Below are 25,705 nucleotides of genomic sequence, written 5' to 3' on the forward strand. Positions count from 1 at the left end.
GGAGCTACAAAGGAGCAGCATGGTGCAGGCACAGAAGATGCCTTGCTCCTTTCTGCAGGCTGAGGAGAGGGGCTGTAGGACACCCACTGCCCAAATGCCTGGGCAAAGTTCTGTCCCTGGTCCTGGACACTGCATCCCCCACCCAGGAGAGCAGCAGAGGGGTTTGTACCTGTTTGCTGTGGCACTCCAAGCCCTCTTCTGTGCACCCAGCCCAGTGTAACCATCTGGTTAAACTAATGTGATTTATATTTTCCAGAGATGATTCCTGTGTGTGGCTGGTTGACTCTTAATTTGTTTTTTGCTCTCTGTCCCCTGTTATGTTTTCCTCCTAGCATCCCAGGCAGTCAGAAATGCCCAGAAAAAAATTCAACATCACCTGTACTGGAGCCAGGGTCAACTGCTCCATGAAACCAGTACCTGTGGCCTCTCAACCTTTCCACCTTGTTTTCCTTTTCCTGCTACAGTGACATTCCCACACAGGTGCTGTGTAAACCCAGCCCAGGCAGCTGTGACCCGCTGTGCCAGAGCTGTGCTTCAGCAGCTCTCAAAGGCCAGTAAAAACAGTGTCTCTGTCAAAAGATCCACGATTTAAATGACTGCACAGAGGTGGTGGCAGGTGTTACCTCTCCCTTAATCTTGCAGCAGCAGAGATGGCTAAAGGAACCCAGCTGTGGGGGGTTAAGTGGTTCCTGCCCTCAGATGCTCATTCTCCTCTCCCCAGGGAAGGTGTTACAAGTGTTTAAAGAATTTATAGAATATATCAGTTCTCTTATCTGTCTCAACTCTCTCAGGTCAGAAACTGTATGCAACAGTGGGACATCAGCCATTGTGGGCAGACAGGGTGCCCAGAGAAGCTGTGGCAGTTTTCAAGGCCAGGCTGGATGGTGTGGCACTGTGTGTTTTTAGAATCGGTTATTCCTTTTGTAACTCAATAATGGTTTGGTCCCTGGTTCCCCCCATTTACTTCCCTCACGATGGTTTCTCCCTATTTCCTCTCTTTTGGAGCTGCCCCCCCTTCCCCTGCCTGTCATGTTAACCACCCCCCTTATCTCGAGAATTCTCTGGGTCAGTCATTCCTTCTTCGATGTATGATTTGCCCCTGGGGTTTTCCCCTCCCCTGTGTGATCCTCAGTGGCTTAGCTGTAACCCACGCTCCTTCCTGGGTCCTTGTTATTGGTTAGCTTTGTGTCTCCTCCCATCACACCCACTCCCTTTATCAGCGTCCCCCTGAGACCCCCGTCCCTGACCCCAGCGGGGAAGAAGATTAAAGATCCTTGGTATTTATACGGGCGTTCACTCCTCCTTCCTTTGCTTTGGTACCTCGTAGCCGAGATCCCGCCTGTGCCACCCACTCCGCAGACGGTAACCACTGCCCAGGGTTCCGGAGGGGATCCAGGAGTGGCACTTCGTGTGGCCACCTTCGGCCGGGCCGGGGGCACCCAGCCGGGCTCCCGTACGGCCCCCGCGGCCGCAGGAGAGAGGCTACAGCATGGGGCATGGAGCAGCCTGGCCTAGGGGAAGGTGTCCCTGTCCATGGCAGGGGGGTGGAAGTGGATGGTCTTTAAGGTCCCTTCCACCCCAAACCATTCTGTGATTCTGTTCTGGATCAGCAGCAAGAGGGATGGTTCCTACAGCCCTGCCCAGCGCCCAGCACAGGCAGAGCTCCATGCAGCCTCTCCCACTGATTTAGGAGAGACATGAAGCTTCTCTCTGGCCCAAGGCTGTGCCTTTCCTCAAAGCAGCACAGGGACACAATCCTGATGCACAGCACCAGGGGAACTATCAGCCAGGGGTATCAAAGCAGATCTCTGAAATGCTTTTTTAAAAATTGTAACACTGCTGTCACACGTGGGAGGTACCACAAGTGAAGCCAAGCCAGACCCAAAAAAGCCTGTCTGAAAAAGCCAAAGAGTCAAACTCAGACCTGACCAAGCAGGAACAGCATTTGTGACAGCAAAAGGACCCTGAGCGAGCAGTGCTGGCTGGGCTGGGTAGCTGTAAAATCATGAGCAACAGAGAGCAGCACTGGAAAAACTGGACTGCAGGAAATGTCAGGTGAAAATAAGGCACAGCACAATCATTATCACCTCTGAAGCATGAAACAGTATTTCCAGGGCATCTCTTAGGAAGGCCTGGAGTGCAAGTTTTCCCTATGAGAGAACAATGCCCTCACTGCCAAACCATGCTTGCTCATGTATCAATTCCACTTTTTTCTTTCAAGAAAAAAAAAGTGCCAAAGTAAGTATATAGAGCTGTTTTACAAAAGAGACTTAGCAACTTCTTAAATAACTAGGAATAAAATTCAACATTTAATAAGACATTGAAGTTTCTCAAGCAGTCAGACATGGAATAATGAGACTCAACAATGTGGAAAAATCCCATTAATACGTCTTTCAAGATACTTTGCTTTTCCAAGTAATTCAAATAAAAAACCTCCTAAAACCTGACCATGAACACAAAGCTATTGAACAAAACAGACATTTACTCTGATTACTTTTCCTAGGTTGTATGAAAATACATCTAACATACTCAACTGAAAACTGTTTCCATGCTTGCTCATGTGATAAAAGAACAACAGATTCTGAAATTGGCTGTCATGTATCAGCTTTTGCTAAAAAAGGAAAGACATTTTGCTACTTTGATGGGCAAGACACAAAGAACATCATTTAAGGCCACATAATATGCCACAGTTAATGTTGTTTAGATTAATTTATAGCAGGAAATCCTTCAAGTTGCTGAATGCTAAAAAGTATTGAGTTGCATCATGAAAAAGCTCAAGTCTTAAGGATTGTTTTACCTTGGATTTGAACAGTGGGAGAAGGAAAACATTGTCACAACTTTTCTTCTGTCTTCTTTTTTAAACATAACTTTAGCCTGTTTTCCCAGGCTGCAGAGCAAGGTACAGAAGCCTTCATTACAATGCACCTAAACCCCACCTGTCCTGGTACAGAAACCAAAAATTCTCCCAGATCACCACCTGAGTGCCTGAGCTGTGAGCTCATGGGGTCACATGGCCAGTGAGTATCAAGGGAGAGAGAATTTGATCCACACTCCTCCTCAGGAAGGAATTCCCAGAGTTCCCAAGTGACCTCTTGGTCTGCAGCCTCAGTGATGCAGAGCTCCCAGGGCCCAGAGCAGGACAGAGCAGGGAGAGGTAGAAGGAAGCCGAAGGACAAACAGCCCCTGGCTCAGATCTGTTTGTGTGAACAGAGTCCCTCTGTCCCCACAGACAGACAGACAGAAGGGGTGGCTGTGCTGCATCCTGCTGTGCTGGATGTGCTGAGGAGCCCCCTGAGAGCCCAGGGGTGCTGGCACTGCAGGCTGTGCCTTCTGGAAGTGGGGATCTGCCTCTCAGGACCTGGGGCATCACAGTTCCACACTGACAGAGCTGTTACACATGGAGAAGAAAAAGCAACAAAACAACTAAAAAAAAAAAATTAACAAATTATGAAAGCAATGGAATGTAAAGGAAAAATTTTATAATAACTTATTTAAAGGTATTCTTACAAAGCCTTCCTTACATGGTATAGTATTCAAAGAATGGTCCCAATGACATCAAATTCCTTCATTTTGTTTTAAAGCAATGAGGAAAATATTTCTGCTTTACTACCTGACCTCATTTTCCTTCCCTTGAAACCCAATATTAAAGAAACATCCATAATGTCTTTTTTTTTTTTTTTTTTTGATTTTATGCACAGGACTTCAGGGGTTCTTCAGCCCCATGGCAAAGAAAAAGTTTCCCTAAAAATCAATTAAAGAATCTTGAATTTTAACTTGAGTGCAAGGCTTGGCATACCATTTTAAAAAATGCAAACATGTAACACTTCCCCTGATTCTGAACTCTGCTATTTCTTCAAAATTATTAAAAAAAAAAAATTTACCTTCCAACAGTGTTTATAAAAACTGATTCAAAAAAAACAAAGCATTTTGGTCACAAAACAGAAACCAAAGTGTTCAGCATAGGGCAATGCAACATTTATAACCTCTTTCAATTAATATCTTCTAATAAAACCAGACTTTTTACATGTTGGGAATAAATGGGGGTTTTGGCAATTCCAAGAACTAAATCAAATCCTGAAGAAATACCTTGGGGGAAAACCATACACTTCCATGATAGAGCAAGGCTTCATTTTCAAAAGGGCTACACAGAGTTCCTGCACTATGAAGGGCAAACTAAGCTAGAACATACACAAATGGCTCAGTGGACATGGAGGTGCTTATGGAGGGTGGGTCACAATGGCAAAAATCAAAATGTGCTTGGAATGCTGCCTGATCACACACCAAGGATGTGCACTGGGAGGAAAACTGGCACAGATGTTTTTCTTTACTGTTTTTTCCTAGTTCCAGTATTATTTCTGCCAATACCAAGTCTTGTATGGTCACCTCACTTCGAGTCACCCATGCTAGTGGGGGTGAGGAATTCAAAACAGCTTTGCTGCCACACCACAGTGGTGACAGGGTAGTCAAGAGCCGAGCTCCTAAAAATGTAACAAAAAATTTCAGTCTGTCAAATAGCCAGTTTTATACAAACTTTATGCAAAGGAACAGAGTAAGGCTAAATTTCACATCAAAATTCTTACATGCTGCTTCAAAAATCTATTTCATTTTTACTTGTTTTGAATTTAGTTTTTGCACTTTAATCAAAGTTTCACTTTCTGTTTCATTCATGGGGGTTTTGCTCCTTGTTGGGCATTTCTTGCATTATCACAAAGTTGAAATGCTTGGACTCTAAGCATTCCAAAGAAAAGTTTGCCTCTGCATTTTACCTGCCATTGAGGGAAAAAAAAAAAAAAGATTTTTTTCCAAGTAATAGCTTTTGAAAGATTTCTTTTTATTAAGACACAAAAATCCTAATGTATTAGGCCTAGATTGCAAGACAATATCCCTTTAAGTCCAGACCTGCAAGATCAAGTAACTTCATATTTTGCTGGGTGAAATAGAGGAAAAAACAGTATAGAAAAAAATCTCTTACAAAGTCAGGTTCTTCCTCTCTGGTACAGGGTGTGCCTTTCCCACCACGCACCACATTTGTTCGTGGAAGGATATTTATGATCATGATTGCTTAAGAATAATTTTTGAAGAGCACAAACCAATTGCTGTGTGTGTGGCTGCAGTGAGGGACACACCTGGGTCATGACTGGCATTCAAGCACTTGCTCAAAAACACACAAGGCAAGCAAATCTCATTGGGACCACAGACCAAGCCATTTCTTACTCAAAAGGACTTGAGAACTAACAACTTCTTTCAAGGATATACTATTTTAAACATCTGTTGGTTGACAAATACTATCTCAAAAAACTATGTTTACGCCTACCTGGTTTGATTTTAACCTACCTCCAACCTGCAAGTATTTTGGAGGGAACATTGTACATTCGTAACAATTCAAGTGTAACTGTAATGCTGAGTAATAAGTTTGGTTTGTCCTGAAGTTTGCTGAACTATGCAGTTCGTTATCAGTGCAGAAGCAGCAGAAGACTGCTGTGGTTGGCTCAGTGGATTTATAAAAAAACAAAACAAAAAAATCCCCCCCCCATTGTAACCTTTACAGAATATATGTAAAATCGTGTCCTTCCCTGGTCATATTCACAACTTATCTACAAGATAGTGTTAGCAGTAGAAACTGCAGTCCATGACTATTTGCATTCAGCTCTCATCCATCTGTTCCTCTTTCTCCTGGGCTTGAACTTGTTCAGTTTTTTGCGGGGTTTCTCAGTCTTCTGAGTTTCAACAGAATCCACCCCGAGAACGTGTTCAGAGCAGCATAACTGTCCATTCAACGTGGAATTTAGCACTGTCCTGTCTTGGTGCTCCTTGCAGAAAGAGTTTGGGCAGTAGTGGCAGAAAGAAACAGAAGGTTTGCCACAAACATCACAGTGGTGCCAAGGACACTCCCACTTCCCTGCAATCAAAACCAAAGAGCCCATTAGTGGGGAGTAAAACACGGCATCATCTCCTCAAGGGGTTTTGTGTTGCAGCAGCTGAACAAGGCACAGCTTTCCTGACAAAGCAAATGACAGCAACTACCGGGGCTGATCTCAACACCCAGAATGCCACATCATACTTCTAAAGCTCAGCTGGCAGCTGCAAGGAGCAGACCTGATACACTCTCATTCAAATACAGCAGTCAGCTCCAGCTAGAAGAAATGACTCAGGCTTCACTCAATAGCATTTTACAGAACTTGCAGGCTGGCAGAGCATCCAAACATCCGGTCAGCTGCTGGCCCCTCTTACTGCAGCCCCCTGTCTCTTGCTCAGGAATGACTGGTGTGCTTCACTTACAGCTGCTCTTTTGCCCTAGCATACCTTACCAGTCCTTGCTTTACTTGTTTCTGGGATAACAGGCTTTGTCTGCTTCCCTTCCTCGTATCTCACCTGACATGGCTGACTGGAACCAGGTAACTCCTGTGATATCTGGACCTGCACCTGATGTCTGCTGCTCCTAATTTCCCTACTTGCCTTCTTTCAGAAGCTGCTGTTGCTCTCCTGGCTTGAACTCAAAGGGCTTCATGCATTTCTTAGATATTATCAACTGTCTTGTGGCAGGGCCATGGTGCTCCTACCATTGATGTGCTCAATTACCTACATCTGTAAAAGAAATGCCTCATTTTGCCAGAGAGGCAGGAGGAGGCCACCATTTTGTCTTCAAATCCAAGAGGAGCTGCTCCCACATGATGCACAAATGAAATTCCTGCCATACAAACCCTCTGTTTTCAGGATGACGCCCCTGAGTTATTTCAGTGCAGTAACTGAGGTACCTGCACAAGTTAATTATACAAGTGTAAGACATGGGCTGACTCACCAAAAGGACGTTTTACCAAACCAAGGCAGGAGAGATGATAAGCTTTAGTACAAGATTTCCTGTCACACAGCACCAGCTGGCCTCCATCACCACAACGGAAACAATCATCTTCAGATTCCTTCTTCCCTTCATTTTTCGTTCTGCGTCTCCGTGTTCTCTTTTTGGTCTTTTTGCCTTTTTCTTCTGAGGCATTAGTGGAAGAATTCTAAAAGAGTAAGATACAAATCTGTAAATGCCAGTTTTGCAAAAGAAAAACATTACACAACCTTGCCAAGCTGTTGGCACACCTGGCAGACCGTGCACACACCCAAGAGCCTGACTTGGGGCAGACCTGCCAAGTGCTTCACTGTACTGATCTGTGCTGACAAAAAACCTACACTGACCCTTGAGAAGTCATCCTGAAACCACATCTTCTCCCTACAGGACCTTCCTATGAAAAAACCCTTCATTTTCTTGTCACTGACCAAAGGTCTTCCAAGTTCCAGTCTAATCTACTTGTGGCTAATTCACCCTCATTATGTACTTGCACCATCAATCACTTCAATATCCATTTTTCCCTTCCAGTTGTGAATACTCATGCTGGGATTGCTAAAACCTGTCCCCATTTTTCTTTGAGGAACAGACAGCAGAACTTCAGGAAATGTAGTTAATGACAGAAAGAATATACCAAACCTTACCCCTATTTCAATCTGACTTCAATTCTGTGCTGCATGCACAGAGGCAGCTTTCAAGTGCTGCTTGCACTTTAACTCTCCTTCACCAACTCATATAAAATTTGGATGATTTTTCAACATCTCTACCATCATTCCCTCCCTCTCAACCCCAGTAATCACTAACTACTTTCTTTTAAATTAGCCCATTCTATCTACCAATGCAGACAACTCCATAAAACTGAACTGTAACATTTAATTTCTTCATGGTGGTCTGTGTAAATGTTCACAGGCTTATGTGAAACCTCATTCAAGTCCATCTCTTAACAAAAACCAGCTGTGTGGGTTCTGAAGTCTCCCAGTCCACCCTCTGAAGTGGCTGGTACTGAGCAGTGTGAAGGACCAGAGGGAAGTGCAGCTTTTGAACATCTACAGGTGGTACTTGTGCCTTCCCCCACACTCCTATGCCAGCCCTTCAGGAAGCTCCATCAGCCTCTGCTGGATTACAGGTTTCAAACTAACCTGGACAGGAATCATACAGATCATTTCTTGATATACTTTGGTAACTTTTTTTCCACATTCAAAACTCACATTTTTTATTCTTCAGTTCCACTCAATTTGTTTTCAACGAATCTTAGCAAAATAATCATACTGGAAGATTTAAGTGGGGAAATATGAATAGAATGCCAGAATAATCTCACTGGCCACAGTTAGGCACATTCTTAGTCAGTTTGAAGCTTCTACAACCCTTCCCCTGACAAGACTGTCAAAATCTCTGGATGTATTATTTGATATATTACTTGCCTTTGGTCTGTCCCCAAGAAATCCACTGCAGTTTGGGGCACCACATTTGCAGACTGTTTTTTCATTGCCCAGACAGTCAAGGTTGTAATTAAAAGTCAGCTCCGTCCCTGAGTGTAAAAAGGACAAGGTAACAAATTTTATCAAAATTCTTGCAAACAAATACAGCTGGTGCTATCTGTCTGCTAGTTTGGGACTTGCTTGTTGATGTATTGTCATAGGATTTTCCCTCTCTTTACTGCTTATAAGCACTGACAATGATTAACCAGATGCCCATATATATCATGATATCTTATGCAAGTACATTTTAAAATAAATTTGTTTGACTTCACAAAACTGTGCTTGTGTTTGGCCTTCACACATATTATATCCATCCATCTATCCAGCTCGAAATAGCTATAGATAGATAGGTATGTGTGTGAGCATGTGTGTACACAAACCAGAAAACAGACAATTCTAAACAGCCTCCTACATCCACTCCTTAAGCTTATTATGTTCTTGTTATGCATTTGAGAGTTCCAAAACACAAAGCTGCCCTAGAAGCAAGGAACAAAAAGCAGCCATGGGACTCACAATTAAAAACCACTAAAAATCAAAAGGATTTTTGATGCTTTGTGATCACTAAAAATCAAAAGGATTTTTAGTGATCACAAAGCATCACAAAGATCACAAAGCATCTCCTCTGCGTACCGAGTCCTCTACAAAAATATTTGCTCTGAATCAGTTAAACCACGACTGTCCCACTCATAAATGCACAAAAGGTTTAACTGAGAGAGCGAAAGCAAAGCCAGCTGAGCTGATGTACCTGCAGGAATGTCACACACAGCAAAGAGCCCCACACGAGTGTCTCCATTCACTGTCCACTTCAGGGTCTCACAATTTGGTTGGCAGCTGTGATTCATGAACCGGGAATAGTTTCCTTTGGGGCCAGCATCAATAATACGGTCCTGGAGAACAAACCAGCAACAAACTGAAGGGTTTTTCTCTCCCCTCCATCACAACAAACCATAAAAATCATCCATAACTGATTTCCATAGCTGCATTCAGAGCTGACATGGTGTTGCTACCCAGAGCACGCAAGGCAACTGCAGGTACATGTTGTATTGATAACTGTAGTGTCCCACATGGCCTGGAATGGGACACTCCCAAAGCAATACTCATGCTCTAGCTCACATTTTCCCAGCACCCATCACAGCCACAGGGCAGGATAAGTGTGCTTGTGAGCATTATGGTGGGCATGTTAAGGAACCCCCTTCCCCAGGAAGCTTCAAAACTCAGACTCAATCCTTTACCATTTACTTTGCACTCATGGAGCTGTGAGCCATTTGTGAGTATGGTACTTATGGCATTTACCAAATGCATGATTACTTCCAGAGATTACCAGTTTCTCACCAGATTTCTTTCCCCAAATCAGCCTAGTTTAAATGCAAACAAGCTCTTGGTAAGCTAAAAACATCCCATTCCTACAAACAATTGCTCTTAAATTTCTATCTCCACGAAATATACCAGACATTAACAAAATAAAACACAAAGCTTGAAATTGCCAGAACTGTTTCTTTGCATAGCTGCTTGAGAAGGCTTTGCTTATTTATGAAGTATTATTATAGTTTCCTTCTAGCTCATTTTTATAATGCACATGTGTGACTGTCATGCCTATGTGCACACCTTTCACTGCACGGGCAGCTCAGCCTCACAATGGCACCAGCAGTTTAGGCAAGACAGACCCACAATGAGCATTTATTAATGACAGCAAGAGTCAAATACATGTTCAGTTCAGATATTAACCCACTGATGTTGTATGTCAATCTAGTAGAGGAGTGAGAAACTTTAAGTGTTCAGAGAAATGTGGTTTCACCATGCTGTGGTGGTAACTCCTGTGCAGAACTCCTCAGTTACAGGACTCATGGAAACAGTAGCTGTGCAAATACAGAGCAAGAGCCTTGGGAAAAAGAGTGGTGGTTGGGACTGAAAAAAATTGCAGAACTGGCAGCCAGATCTTGTTTTTCTCCTATCTCGCTGTCTGGGGACTGAAGCAATATAATATAAATAATCTATAACTCCTGCTGTCCAGGTTCTTCACTTTCTCCTTCTCCTGAGGAAGAAAATACTCAGAGGTGTGCACAGAGGCACAGGTGCTGAATTATTTTGGTGTGTTAATTAACCTGCTGCAATAATTTGCTGTGAATCAATTTGTGGAGGGTTGGCTGGCTACTTACAGAGAGTGCTTTCAGAAAAGAGTTTCTACAAAAGCACAAGCCTGGTTTTGCCATAAACAATGGATGGGACAGATGGCTACAAAAAAGATTAAATGCCCTATATAGGACACAGCCTCACAATTCTATTCCACATTCTCTCGAGTGAGAATTTTATTGTCTGCTGTTGAAATTTTAGTAAAAGGATTGCTAACAGCAACTCCTTCCACTGGATCACTATTATTTCCCCAAACTTCATACTTCATTTTAAGACTAGCCAAGTAAGTACTTTGTACTTACAGGTGCAGGTTAAGTACTGTACTTCATTTCAAGCAACAAAACACAACCTGTAGACCTTAATATGTAATTTATCACATAACACAGAACTAAGGAGATTCATTATGTACATATAGAATGGAGAGAGCAGGCACAGAAGATGAAATGCTGTGAGTATGTGAAAGTGTAGAATGACAAAGGTAGCAGAGTACCCTGCCAATATAAGAGATCAAAATAAGGTTGTAAGTAAATAATGGCAAAAAAAAAATCAAATACCTTACCTTATCAATAGTAAGCATATAGAAGTGGGTGATGTCATTTTCATGTGCATATTTGATTCTTGCCATACATTCCTCTTCATCAATCAGCTCTCCCACATACTCATTGACAAACTCCCCCTGAAAGACACCAAGTATCACTAGTGAAGTATATCCCAAACCCACCAACAGCATGGCAGGTCACCCATTCTGCTGGGTAAGAACAATTCCTACCTTTTTGATGTCCCTCTTGGCTACCAGCCCCCAGCCTTTGCCATCAGTTTTGATGATCTTTGTCTCGGGGTACTGGCGCTTGGTGAAGCACTGGTTCTGGCAGCGCTCCCCTGCCGGGCACACCTGGGGGTGGCACTCGTACATCAGCATCCGGTTGAGGCACTCGGAGTCAAAGCCACACGGGTTTTCGTCCGTGGGTTTGCAGTTGCACTTGGGAATCTCAGATATGTCAGCAGTGTAGATCTGCACTTTACCACAAGGTTTATTCACCTGGAAAATTCATTAAAATAGAGCAAATATGACCTTAGAACAGTTAGGTTTATTGCAAGAGTTACACAGTGCTTGCTAATTTGGTTTTGCACCACTCCAACAACAGCCAAATTTCACCATCTCATGACTGTAAAAGAACAGTTACCATCACTACAACCTGACCCTATCTCACTGCTCAGCTCAAACCTTTGAGTACCCATTTCCTCAAACTTTACCTTAATATGCTTGTATGGTGGAGGTTTACGTTCACTCTCCTGGGTTTCTTTGGCTTCTCGCTGTAGTTTTATTTCTCGAAACCGAGTTTCAGCTTCTTGCAAAGCTGAAAAAGATTGCAGCATCAACAGAAATGCCAGAAAGAGGATTACTCCCCCCCCAAACTCACTTGCTCTTTCCCATGTGTGTTAAAACAAAGCATTGTCCTAGTCCCATCATTTAATTTTCTTTCAATCAATGCTTCTGGAGTCTTACTGCTCTTAACAGATGTATTAATTCTACTCTTTCAGTCCCCCAGTCTGAAGGAGTCTGAAAGGGTCTACTCTCTTAGTCCTTTTTTTTTAACTATCCAGAAAGTAAAAAATCATCAGATAAAATTTCAGTTTGATGCCAGTCTTTTACAAGACATTAAAATAATGTTTTCATGCAAAGACAGTAATAGTGACTGTTGCCCAGGACAGCACAAATTTCTTTAATTCAATATTGTAAAACAAAATTTCAAAACCAAGGCTATGTGTGAAGAAAGCAAAGCATGCACATCCCAGGATTATTTTTGTTTACTTTTAGCTGTGTACCATTTTTGAAGACTTTTCCAATTCCTTTGATCCCTTGGTATCTACTCCCTCTGTCTCCCTCCATGTAAGGGAACACCCGTGCTTGGTGCGTCCAATAGTAATCCTTAGAACCAAAGAAAAACACAGGAAATTCTCCGATTTCATGCTTCATTTTCTGGATATTTGGGGGAACGTTTTTCGGATGGCAAACTTCTGCAGGCCACCATCTAGCACAGAAGTACAAATAAAAGAATACAGCATTTTAGTCAAGCTTTTTCTGCAAGAGACAGTTCAATAAAATCACTCGAAACAGCAGTAACTGATTATTATTTCCAAGATCTGAGAGGATGTAAAATTATTTTGTCCCCTCTCTTAGCAGGGAGTGAGAGAAGACTAGAAAAGGAAAGTCTGACACTCAGATCTGTGAGACTTCACCTGCCTGCAAGGTAAGCACACACACAGGACTCCCTATGTCTGGGTAGCAAAACCATCATCTTTACAAGACCTGCAAATATTGTAATTGTCAAAGATCAAGAGAAGGTTGATAACACTTATTAATGTTTCATGGATAACCCCCAGCTACCTCTCTCTCACTCAGATCTCATCCAAGTGAGAAACACCAACAACCTGAGTGACTGATGTCCCAGCCCGTGAGGGAGTAATTTAGCCAATTACCAGTTACACCAATTTATTGGCAGAGATCTCTGACACAAACAAGGCTCCTACACTGGAGGTAGAGGTCAGAAGACCCAAGGAGTCCTGTATGGAAAATGCCTTGGCCAGGAGCAGCAAAGCTGCAAATCTTTGAACCTGAAGCTTGCAAGGAGGTGAGGTCCCTAGTTCAGAGAGGAGTCAGAAATCAGTGTGCAGCAAGGCTGGCCTACAGGAGCAACCAATTGTATGATCCTTAGTTAAACATGCCAGTACTGTAAAACAACACAAATTCCTTCATCAGACCTGTAATTTCCCAGTTTAACCCAAATAATATCCTGGAAATGGAGCTTCTTGCCCGCCCTGCAGTCATTGCAGTACCAGCTCCCATCTGGCATTTCGATGTTTAGGCAGTCAGGGTGAAAGGCTGCTGGGCAGGACTCACAGCACAGCAAACTGCCACCTGCACAGACACAGAAAAAGGAAAAAAGGTTGGAAAACATCAAGATTAAAGTATAAGTTTTGCCTTCCAGACAGCTTAGAAATGACACACATGTGGTAGGTTCAATTAGAAAATAAATGGTTAAAACATGCTGACCCTCAGCAACAAATACACACATCACTTAGCTGGGTACAGCAGCCAAAAGGTCCTGACTAATCTGAATGCCTGGCAGACTCAGGTTAGTAACACATGCAAAATAACAAGCAAGCTGGTGATAAAAATGCCAGAATAATGCACAAATTATAATTACTTTGCTGTACTTTAATGACTACAATATGTTTAACACAGTTTTAATATATATTAACATTTCTATGTAAAAAAAATTGTAACCACAACATATTTCTCTTATGATTTTTGGGGTTTTTTTTTCCACCCTGGGGGACAGAAGGAACAAGGTTGTTAGTTTGTTTCATGAATTATCAAATGGAAAGTTGGCTGCAGCTTAAAAGCTGCTATGCTGCATGTTAATTTGTTAACAAATCAGGTAAAGTTTCACTGCTACAAGTTTAATCAGCACTATGCATTTTGTGGTTGTCAATAAGGAACAGATTTATTGTACAAGATAAAACAAAACACCCTTAATTAGTAGCAAACCCAGCAACAACTAATACTGATCCAATCTGCAGTCTGCTGCTAAACGAAAAGCAACTCTTAAAATATTTATGGTGTAATATTACATAATAGCAATAAAGAAACACAAAAAGCTTTAGTACATTGAACACAAAGGAAAGAACAGAAAAATACTCATTAGGTGTCTCTTGTAAAGAATTGACCAGGCTTCTGGTTGTTGGATAAAGCCCAAGTAAAAACATTCTTTAATAAATTATTTCTGGAAAAAAAGGATATTTAAAACCCTGAAGCAGCATAAGCCAACTTCACATTATAGCCCAGCCTAACAAAGCCTAACTTAATATGCCACATTTCTAACGCTTTGCTATGAACAGATTAGAACAACAACACTTGAGCTGAAGAACAAAACGCTTTGACTCCACACTTCTGAAGGAGCTCCCTCCCCAGCCCTTTACCTTTGGAGCACACAAAGCACCAGCTGACATTGACATGGGCGTGGTGGCTTTTGCCCTTCATGGCAGTGAAGTGGTTGGTGCACACGATGCTGTTGGAGGCGATGACAGCGCATCCCGCCGCGATGCAAACGTCCCCGGCGTGGTACGCGACGGGGCAGCGCACGCAGCGCATCATCTTCCCTGCAAAGCACCAACTCACAGGTCACCCTGGGGCACAGCTGGCAACATGTGGCAAAGCACAGCACTGCTGAGGTACTCTGGGACAAAACTGACTCGTCATTTCAGCAAAAAAGAGGTGCTGAGACACCCTATACACACTCTCACACACACACACACACAAAACCCCAGGCGTAGTGTTTTCAACGCTTGCGTATTTGCAACAATACTGAATTTACAAAGGTTTTTTTTACTCCCAATTTAAAGCTTTAATTATGCATATCAGGGTAGACATGAGTCTTTCTGAGTCATGTAATTTTGTCTGCAAGTGTTGCCCAAAGCTAAAAACCTGCACAGAATCAAAATGTCTCCATGTTCATCGAGCTTTGCTGCAGTGTTTGTACATTCTCAGGTCCTGCCCTCACTGCTTTGCCTCTCTCCTCATCACCTACATATTCTATATGTCATTCTCTCTTGAGAAGAAAACATGGTTAACTATGGTTAACTGAAAGCTAGTTAAAAAAAGAGCACAAACAAGGTAAATACTAAAGCTGAGTAAAACATACTCTATTTACAACTTTAAAAAAAATTCTGAATGAATTGATAGTCCATTTATGCCTTACAAAACTGCAGCTAGCAGCTCTCAAATGAACACATTCTTTACCTTAACATACCATAAATAAAGTGAATTCATCAGCCATATAAACATAAAATGAAACTACCTTTTGAAATTCGTGGATGTGAGGGGTTACTGACATGACAGCTGAGGCAGCTGTGGAGAGGACACCGAAACCCCCTGTTCTCGAAGACAGTGAGATGAAATTTTTTCACACAAGCTTCGTGGTAGAATTTGCCACAGTGAGACACAACACAGCGTTTCACATCTGCCTTTCTCTCCTTACACACGAAACAGGTGTGCACACCTAGTGGCAAAATGATAAACAGAATGTAATATCCAAACACATGAATTTTAAACACCTCTCCCATGCATTTATGTTATGCATTAGGGAATTGCTTTTGTGGTGTGGAGGAGGTTTTTTTCAGCAAATCAACTGCATTACTTGATGCAGCAATCTATTTACTTTAGCTCTTTAGTATTAAATACTGATCTGCTCAGATACAAATAAAATAAAGCAAACCCATTTGCAGTTGAGGCATAAAAACAACACCCAAAGCCTCACCACTCTGATTTTATGTTCTTATTTATAAGCCTCAGTACGCCAGGACAAGTAGGAATTTTTAGTTTTCAAATTTTTTATAACCAATGGAATAGGATGATGGCTTGCCTGCGGTCCTCTGAAATTTGAAGCAGGACCACAAACCAAAGACAACCACCCTCTAATCTTTTTTCTTTATTTTGAAGCAGCAGTTCCAACAAGGTTTACTGCATGTACTGAAACGAGCTTATGAGCAAGAACACAAATCTTATGTAAAGTTTTGAGATTAAGAACTTCCAAGCAGTTATTACAGGATTAAAAGCAAATTAAATTAATAGCAATAAGGTAGTCTTTTAACAGGAAAAGCAGAAGACTGAGGCAGACACACAAAGGACTGAAAAGTAACTTAAAACGTTTCACTCTCCACTCTTTTCTCTACAATTTCTTAAGTCATTGTGGCAGACTTTAAACCTCTTCTCTAATTGTTCTCAGAAAGCAAATCACCTGAAGTTATTAAGGCAATGGAATTCTGATTAAATTAGCCAAGTTGCAAGAGAGTTCTCACTGAAAACAGGGTGAACTTTGTAAAACGTGGCACACTTAGTGGTACTCTATGGACTCCCACCCTGTCACATCCCAAAGATAAGTAAGGGTTCTCTGAGGATACAAACTCTGTCCAGGAGGATGTCCTAGAACAATATATGGGAAAACTACAATTTAATTTTTTCTAATTAATAGAAAGGGACAAACTTGCCTGATGTACATTCACTACAAATGAATTTTCCTGCTGGTCTTCCAGAGAGCCCAAGGCAGCTTACATGAAAAGCTCGATAGCAAAGTCCTTCACACAGCAGGAGATCACCTGTTTTTTCACACAGCTTTTACAACACAAAGGCATTGAATGTTAAAGAAAAGTTCATACGTGGAAAAAAAAAAGTTTTCTTTATTCCTTTTCATATACTGCTCCTCAAAATATCTTTTCCCATTGTCGAAATCAAATTTAACAAGTGAAAGATAATTTTACAAACATCGTCACATGCCCTGAATTCAAGCTGAAACAGGTAACAGAATCATTAAACCACTAGAAATATCCCTCTCAGACCATGGATCAGGAGTAAATACAACCTGACAGAAAAAAAGGAATAGGAAAAAAAAGCTGTAAGAAATATTCCCTGAGCACACTGCTGCATCTGAAAAGGGTTAAAAAGCATCCTTCCTTTCCTTTTCCTTGGCAAAAGGGAATCGGTTTAGTTGGCACAATGAAACCCTGTGTCTGAGTGGTTAGCAGTGACACATGCATAACTAAAAATGAACCCAACAGTGCTGGCAGAATTTAAGGATTACCCAACATTTATAGACAGATACAATCTCATTCCCACTATGTACAAAAAATGGAATTTAACTGCTTGCCCAGCCTCACAGAAACAAATTTGATCTGGATGATTTTTCATAGCCTAAGAGCCCTTCTAGAACAGTCTGAGGAAAGGCTTCTGCTTTCAGTGGCTTCCTGCCTGCACACCAGAGCAGGGCAGTGCTGCCATCTCTGCTGCAAGCAGAGCACAAACCCCACTGGGCTGGGCTTCCTCCTCTGTGCTAACAGAGAAAGCAGCAGCTCTTCTGCATCACCTGACCAGTCACCTGGCAACACTCATGTGGCTTCTTCTGAGCTACAAATTATGCTTATCTTACAGACCTGGAAACTCAAGCAGAAAGGCTAAGTCATTTACTGGAGGTCAAGAAAAAAATAATTAGGTATTAAGAATCCCATTTACTGCCATGGCAACCTCATCACTAACAGACATCTCAGACACACATGATAAACCTGTTTCTAGCCTAATATTGTCATTTTCGTATTTAAAAAGACCTTTTCTAGGAAAGCTCAGGAAACACAGCCCAGCTAAGGTCTCTCACCTGACACACATATTCTTTTTTTGTTCCCACTCCTCGCTCAGATTTTTTGGATGATATAGACACTTCAGTCTGAGTCTCATCAGCACTCTCATAGGGGGACTCTGAGCGCTCATCTCCTTGGCCATCAGAGATCTGAAGATTAAACACAGGTGTTAGAGAAAGCAGGCACACATGGGCAGCTTAGCACAGCATCAGAACTGATGGAAGCACACACACTGCAACTCAGACTAGCAGGTTTAGGCACGCTCTTCTGGTTTTGTTTCCCCTACCTTCAAAAAAACACCTTGATTAAAACCAGAATATGCATTTGTGGAAGTCTCACCAAAAGGATTATACACCAATTCCCCTCCCCAGCAGCCAAAACAGAACACCAGAACTTTGCAATATGGCATTTTATTTATACTCAGTTCTATAATACAGTTAGCAAGAAGTGCCTAGCCATAACACAGGGATATCTTCAAATCCCTTGAACAAAGTCTGAGCATGTGATCTATGAGAGAGCAACAGTCAATTTTTAAAAAGAAACTTGGTAAAATCCAAGCTGCAAAGTCTCTGACCCAAATATTCTCCAAGGAAGTGTGAACAGCATATAGAAGAGAGGAAAAAAAGAACAAGCAGCTCTCAATATCTTTAAGGAACATTACAGTCAACAATAAACTCAAAATACTACAGAAGATAGCTCTGTTATGGATAAATCTCATATAACAGATCTAGATGTAATAACTGTGGGGTGTTTTTAAAAATAGTTGTAATTTACTTTAAAAAAACCCATCCCAAGTAACATATTTAAAATAGAATACATGGTAGTTTTCAGTTCAATAGAATTTAAGGAGGTTAACAGACAACCAAGTCATTTGTCTCGTCTCACATTGCACCAGAACATGCAGAATTTCATGCTGTTGCCTCCAGATGATACTCAGTGAGTTGTGCCTCACTAAGTACATTCTCCAGGAGAGGATCACAATTTGGAATTGCAAAAGGAAGCCTTCATTTCTCTTTCAGCTCATTCTAATGGTTATTCACACATACCATTAACAGTACTGCCTCCTGTCCTTCCTGGGTAGTCTAACTGCAGCTCACAGTTGATGATGCCTTCTCCAGGCATTTCAGCTACATTAAAAGTCCCTTGGAAGCAGACATTTTCCTCCTGTGGAAGCATGCTGCAATTAAGCCTGTTTCAATCCTTTTTGTTCCACCCTCTAATCTTCTCCCTAGGGGACTTTTCCCAGCATCTAGAGCATTTTAGTGAGGTTTCTCTAAACCTTTTCTGTGCTTTAGAAAGGTTGTTGAAAAATCAAGCATGAGAACTGGAAGCAATAACCCATTACAAGTCTTGTAAGTACCGTGTCCAAAGCAAGCCAACGTGATACCACTCTTCTCCACTTCTGTTCTGCTGTGCAAGAATCTCCCCAAGTCTCTTCAAAGCAGCACTGAAAGTCACTCTAAATTGCTGTGCTGTTTTAAGAGATCATTTTTGCCAATAGCCATTTGCCAGGACACAGACACCCCACTTTATAAGAAGAATTTACTCTTTGTTTTCAGACACAGAATCTCATATTTATCTACCCTTTTTCTAAAAATGGCCCAGCTACATGCTGGAGGCAGCTACATGCAACCTCCTTATCAACCAATCCATGTAATGTGCAAATTTATTAGAGATGATTATTTGAAACCAGAAAGAAAAATATAAAAATATAAAAAGACCAAGCCAGGCCTAGATTTAGTTTTTATAAAATCCCTTTAGAAATACTGGTTTTGAGTGATTAATTCTCACTGCTGCTGCCAGCTAACTTTCATTCCTCCATTTAACATTTGCTTTCCTTGATCATGTCTAAAAATATTTTATAAATTGGATCAGACTGACAGTTGTTGGTGGGGTTTTTTTCCCCCACATTACTTGCAAGGGTATAAATTCATTTCCTCTGTGCAAATTCATACTTCCACTTCACCTATGGAAATTTCTACAACTGAAGTGATTTGGAGATTCTGCCAGACAATTTCATAAGTGGTTAAAAGAAACTGCAGGTAAAATCATTGCTTTGTTCAGGCACCAGGAAATCTGTCACCTGGAAGGAGCTGTGAAATAGCGACCTGCAAAATTCTTGCTGGGAAGGGGCAGATAAAGGAAGGCAGCGTGGGAGCACGGCAAAAACACAAACCCAATTTCCCTTATGGTTTAAGTAAACTTACACACATGCTCATTTCTGTTTAAACTATTCCCACAGAAACATTAATTAGTGGCACACTGCTCTAACATTTTTAGTAGCTCATTATGTTCTTGTTTGAACTAGCCAGAATTAGTCATGGTTAGAAAAGAAAAAAAGGAAAAATAAGCTGGAAGGTCTTAGATCCGCATTTCTTTTCCACTTAAAAACAAAACAGAACAAAACAAAGCAAAGCAAAACAAGCAGTCTTGCTGTAACCTGACATTGGGCTTCCCAGCTTTTCCCAAAAATACCTAAACCCAGAGAAAACCCATTTGTACAGCAGCCCTTGAGTTAACAGTCTTCCCTGCAGCACAGTCATGGAGCCTGGCCCTGGAGGAAGGTGCTCCTCTTCCCCCAGCTCACTGCTTTTAAACACAGAGCAGAGAAACAGAACATACCCAGTGATAAATACATTCAGTTAAGAGAATGAGTCAAAGCAATGCTTCCCAAGATTTTCCTTGGTTTATACACTCTGTTCAACCAGAGGATGCAGACCTCTATATGGAAAGGGAGCCCTATTGGCAGAAGACATCCCCCTAGGTATGGGTGACAAAATCCCAGCCTTTGTGAACCTCAAGCTGCCATCAATTCCCTACAGAACAGAGACTTTATCGCCTCAGAATGAATGCATCAGCCCTTTATTTAAATTAAATGGTTACTGAGCCAAAAAAAGGAGCACTGCTGGCAAGAATCAAACCCAACATCACAAATGCAACCACAAAAGCCAAATTCTGTCAGCCCATTTAAAGCAAAAACTTGGCAATTTACATCCACCTACAGCTTATTGCCAGGTTTCAAGCACAAATACCAACACATGGAGCATGAACAAAATACCCTCAGTTCATCAACTGAATGGCTGCCAGGCTGAGAGTATCTTTCAAAATCTCTCCATTACAGCTGCCAGGAGTCTCACACACTTTACAAATCTAATGCTCTATTTAAGCACCAGTTTTGTATTTCACAGTCAAGAGCAAATACCTGCTCATGGCTGTCTCAGCACCTGTGAGTCACTCCATGCACAAGCAGCTCAGTGACACAGCCCTGTGGCCTGGTGCAGGCTGCAGGATGCACCTCTTCATCCTTGCCACCATGCCCAGAGCTTTAACCATCCTCTTCAAGAGCCATAACCCATGCACAGCTCACACACACTTCACTAGGAGATTTCATACCTTAGGGCCCTAATGAAAGGGAAGGGGAGCAGATTTCCTGTCATAAGAAAGGGATGCATTTCTTTAGGGTAATTTAACTGGACCCTTATTTGTGTCTTGCAGGTGAAACACTGTCTACCAGGCATCTTTGAGGAAAGCTCCCTCTATGAAGAGAACTGGAATTCAACACCAGCTCCTGCAGTTATCCCAGAATAGCCAATGGAAATGTCAGGGAAGTAAAAGAGCATCTGTTCCTTGAGGCCTGTGGAGAAGAGGCTGAGCCAACCCTTCATCCAGTGCTTCTCAGAAATGACTTAGAACCTAAGAGAGGAACAGCATGAGGTGGTTGGGAAAACTACACTTGTACCCCCAGCAAGCTGTAGCAGCCCTAACAGGTTCTGATTCATCTGAGGGCCACTGAGTTTTGCAATTAAAATACATGTAGATTGAAACAGTCACTAAGCAAAGATGATTTACAAGAAGATTGCTAGAAATCAGCTCCTGCTGACGTGACACAGCCACCTCTGCAATGAAACAGAACACTTCTGTGGAAGTTTTTAACAGTTCACATAGCAGAGCCCAAAACACAGCCTTCAATACAAATCTGGACAGGTTTGGGAGGCTTCTTACATTATAAATAAACATCTTCCTTTGTAATCATACCAGAGCTTGTCTTGTCCTTATTTTTGTAATATAATCCTCCTAGCAAAGAAAATGGTATATAATTAACTCTTCTGAAATTCAGACTGGGGTTCAAAGTAATCAACCTTTAGATTAGTGGCAAAACATGTTAACTGGAAATTTGTAGCTATTTTATTCTGCCTTACATTTGGAGTAATTTCTTATTTCTCATAAAGACAAAGGACTGTTTTAAAGAGCATAAATTTAGGGGGGAAAAAGCCAAGGCAATTCACTTCAGACTTTTAGGAAATGCCAAGTTTCTGCACTGAAATTGCACCTGAACTCTGCCATCATCTCTTCAGCAGCTACTGCTGCTGTGACAGGGAGGACACCCTTCCTCTGCTGAAGTAAGGATCAGTGCAAGCACCATCACCTTCACATACTGCACATCAGTCAGGCTTTCCTTCCCATTCCCTTCCATCACTGAACACCAACATTATTTTGTGAGGATTTGCCTGTAGAGGCTTTCACACTTCACTGCCTGAACACTGAGCACGAGGGGTATTTCAGAAATCAAATGCAGCTCCTTCTACTGGAAACTCTGCACCTGCATACACAAGTGAGAAAAAGGGAGAAAAACAGCCTAAAAACCAATTCATGCTCTTCACGTGGGGCAGGCCAGAACTGACTTCAGGGGTTAGTGAGGTTCCAAACACCATTACTACTCACAGAAATGACCAATTTCCCATCAGGCTCCCAAGGCAATCCTTCCTTTCCCACGTGTCTCAGCCATTATTCACTACTTACACACATAAAACTCAAAAGGGAACATGTAGGGACACATTACTGCATTTCTCCAAGTTCCCCATAGCTTGATTATTGAAAAAATACTTAATTACTGAGTCAAACTGGGACAAAGTTTTGGCATCTCTGTAAATTCTTTGTGTTTAGTATTGTATTTTTACCCTTCAAAAGACAAAAATTGTAGCAATGGGTCATTAAACAATTGGTTTTACTCATCACAAGATATTTTGAGCATACATTTTATACTACTACTGTATTTTTGGAACAGTTACTCAGGCCCACAACGGTACAGGGACCAGCATATAAAGACTTCAAATCCCCCAAAGTAATTTTAATTTTCTTTTGAACTATATGCTAAAATTCCCTGTTCACAAAAGAAGTGCCTAAGGGATTCTTTCAGATAAACGTCAACCTATTTTTAGAGAGACCACGTAACAATGCTTGTAAAAGCCACCTTCAGCATGAATTCATAACTGAATGAACATGCTTTGCACACTGCAGTATCTGGTGTACAAAGCCAGATTACATCAGCAAGCATTGCTGAACACTGGGTAACTGTTTTAATTGCTCAGTATAAGGGTGATATTTACTTTTTCTTCCTGCTTCCTGGACTACTTTTGCCTTTTATGTGCAAAAGGGACCTACATGGGCACACAGATGCAAGGACTGTTGGTGGAATAATGGAGTTTCCTTGGCATGAATATACTGAGTAAATAAGTGTTTGGTTTTCACAGAGGTTGCCAAGCAGGCTTAGAGGAGGAAATGTGTGCAACTCTACACAATAGTTGCAATAAAAAGACACACCAGAGCATTGAGAGGAATTAAACTGAGTCAGCTACGGGCATTTTCTGAATTTATATGTTTATATTCTTAATTTTGTCTTTTGTCTGAAGCACTCTAAAATGATTAAAGGGGGGCAGGCAGGAAGTCAATTTGACAGAAGACTTTACACACAGATTTTGTGTATAAAATCACTCCTCAATGTCTTCCTCCTGCAAGACTTCCTCCAGCTGTAACACAAGTCCTGCAGCTGCAAGACTGAGCCTGAGTTAACTGCACAGCTCACTGCACCACCAATTAAAGGTGAAAGGACAAGCTCTAGCATAGGGAAACATTTCTCACAGTACATCTAAATACTGAATCCAGGTCTACTGCAGTTTTTAAAGCATTTTTTACAACCAGGTACCTGATTCCAGGCTCAGCCACACAGCTCAGCAGAAATGCAAGGCAATTCTTCATTCCCTCTGGCTTTTTACAAAAGAATTAAATGCTAGCTGCTATGTACACTCAGCTTGCATATTTCTAGAACCACGTGGGTGAACTTTGCAAATGGTATTGTTCCTTTCACATCTGGGTGGCTGAAATGTCACTTATTAAAAAAAAAAAAAAAACAACCAAAAGGTAGTGACATATTCTCAGCTGGCATCCAATCATATTGATACATGATATAAGCTGTGAAAGGATAGACTGGACTTGAAAAATTCAAATCATGCTGTGGTTCAAAGAAGCAGATGAAGTCAAATACTGATGTAGACATTTGCTCCACCCACTGGAACAAAAAAAAAATCTTTCTCTCCACTTACAATTGTCCCCTTCCTTTCACACAGCTCCAAAATCAGAGTAAATACCAGAGCCAGCAAAATCACTGCTCTGTAATTTCAAAGAAAAAAAGGTTCAGAAATTCTAGGTCTGAAAATAAAGTGTCTGTACTCATGCAATCTGGAGCCTGGGAATTTAAGAAGTTATGACAGAAAGAACAAAAAATTGCAGAAATTCTGCTTGATCACCTGGTGACCTGGCTATTAAATGTGCCTTTTGTTTTAGATTTCGGATTAAGTCTTCATTTTCAACAGCTGATCTAAGAAAGCATCCTTGCTGGCTCAGTGTTATCCTAGGAGGTGGGGAGGGGGTCATGGTGTGTCTTTTTTTCTTCCCTTGAGGTACTTCCTGGCTAAAGGCTGTCCTGAAGGACCAGCAGCAATATGTGCTAGGGCAAAAACCTCTGTCTCATGGAGCAGAATCAAGTCCCAAACACTATTCACTGTGTGTTGGCAATTGCAGACTGAACTTCAACACTTCTGTGCTCATCAGCTTCCCTGGGACTTCCCCTACCCTAGATCCAACCCAGACAAGGTTTTCCTGCCATGCTTGAAGGCTCAAAGCAAATTTGGAAATTTAGACTGAAGAAGTTGTTAACATTTGAGCATCTACGGTGCCTACACTGGAACAGGCTCCAACAGTTGCCACTTCACCAGCCACACACCTCTTTAGACTTTTCCAGCTACCAAAGTGCAATTTTTGTCCGAAAAAAATTCTTCTTCAAAAGAATCACTTGATCAATTCACTCTGTCTAATAAAAGCCCTTCTTGTATTACTCACATATGCTTGTGTAACAGCCTCCTTAAGCCTTAAGAATATAAGCTTTGGTCTTAGTCATTCAAGACAATGACGTTCTTCTGTCACGTTCTGTTCAAGCAGTAACAAAAACAACTAAAGGACAAATTTTCTGAGATCCAAAGAAGGCAACCCCTCCCACTTCCCACTGGTTTACTTGAGCATCATTTGCTTTATAATGCAGGCTGCAGGACATCAAAAGGAAACACACCCCACTACGTACACTTAGTTTAGAGCTAGGGGTATATACAAAGCATGGCAGGAAATTATTTCCTCCTGCTTGCTTGGCAGGCAAGTCTCCTCCAGGGCAGGGGCAGCAGCATGTATAAAAGAAAGGGCCCACAAAGAGTGACCTGCACCTTTTACAGGGATGTCTTAAACAACATCCTCTCAGGTCACCTGCCATTATATATATTATGATCATATGATATTAACATATCATATACAACAGCTACACAGCATCTTTTCACAGGCAACTAAAGAGGCATGTCTTCATGAGCTCTGAATGCTGTTGCCCACAAAGTTTCATTTTCCTTAACACTCAGGACACAGCTACAATCTCAGACTTCCTGACAAGACTTTAGAGTCAGTGATTTCTACACCACAGTCACCCAGGAGGAAGTGGGCTGGGCTGGCTAAGAGCTCTCTCTATAAAGCTTGGAGGATGCATGTTCTGATAAATAAACTCTTCCATCTTTCCAACAGATAAAACCCAACTGCGTATTTTTTTTCTGATTAACAAAATCTGAGCAGCTAGAGGGTTGGGCTTGTTTTGTTTTGGTTTTTTACTCTAAGAACAATTTATGTAAGAGTAAGTCAATAAGCAACATCCAAACAGGTCAGGCTGTATTCCAAAGACCATCTATCGTGCACCCACACAGAG

General features: G+C 41.6%; 1 protein-coding gene and 1 non-coding gene across 8 annotated transcripts in view; both read right to left on the reverse strand.

Moving 5' to 3' along the window:
• Positions 1-2,278: 2,278 nt before the first annotated feature.
• NSD2 (nuclear receptor binding SET domain protein 2) overlaps positions 2,279-25,705 on the reverse strand; it is a 99,964-nt gene continuing 76,537 nt past the window's right edge. For all 7 annotated transcript variants that reach the window (XM_059845332.1, XM_059845330.1, XM_059845331.1 and 4 more), the window contains 13 exons: positions 17,649-17,780; positions 16,492-16,615; positions 15,303-15,503; positions 14,425-14,604; positions 13,204-13,360; positions 12,268-12,473; positions 11,695-11,798; positions 11,210-11,479; positions 11,000-11,116; positions 9,056-9,197; positions 8,254-8,360; positions 6,800-7,004; positions 2,279-5,899 (listed from right to left, as the gene is read on the reverse strand). In XM_059845332.1, the coding sequence (XP_059701315.1) occupies positions 5,634-5,899; positions 6,800-7,004; positions 8,254-8,360; positions 9,056-9,197; positions 11,000-11,116; positions 11,210-11,479; positions 11,695-11,798; positions 12,268-12,473; positions 13,204-13,360; positions 14,425-14,604; positions 15,303-15,503; positions 16,492-16,615; positions 17,649-17,780 (2,211 nt within the window). In that variant the 3' untranslated portion in view covers positions 2,279-5,633. The remainder of the gene's footprint in view (positions 5,900-6,799; positions 7,005-8,253; positions 8,361-9,055; positions 9,198-10,999; positions 11,117-11,209; positions 11,480-11,694; positions 11,799-12,267; positions 12,474-13,203; positions 13,361-14,424; positions 14,605-15,302; positions 15,504-16,491; positions 16,616-17,648; positions 17,781-25,705) is intronic.
• Positions 9,347-9,477, reverse strand: LOC132327019 (small Cajal body-specific RNA 23). Its single transcript, XR_009486418.1, has one exon. It is a non-coding gene; the product is annotated as a small Cajal body-specific RNA 23 (non-coding RNA).

This window comes from Haemorhous mexicanus, chromosome 4 (genome assembly GCF_027477595.1).
Source record: "Haemorhous mexicanus isolate bHaeMex1 chromosome 4, bHaeMex1.pri, whole genome shotgun sequence".
NCBI lineage: Eukaryota > Metazoa > Chordata > Aves > Passeriformes > Fringillidae > Haemorhous > Haemorhous mexicanus.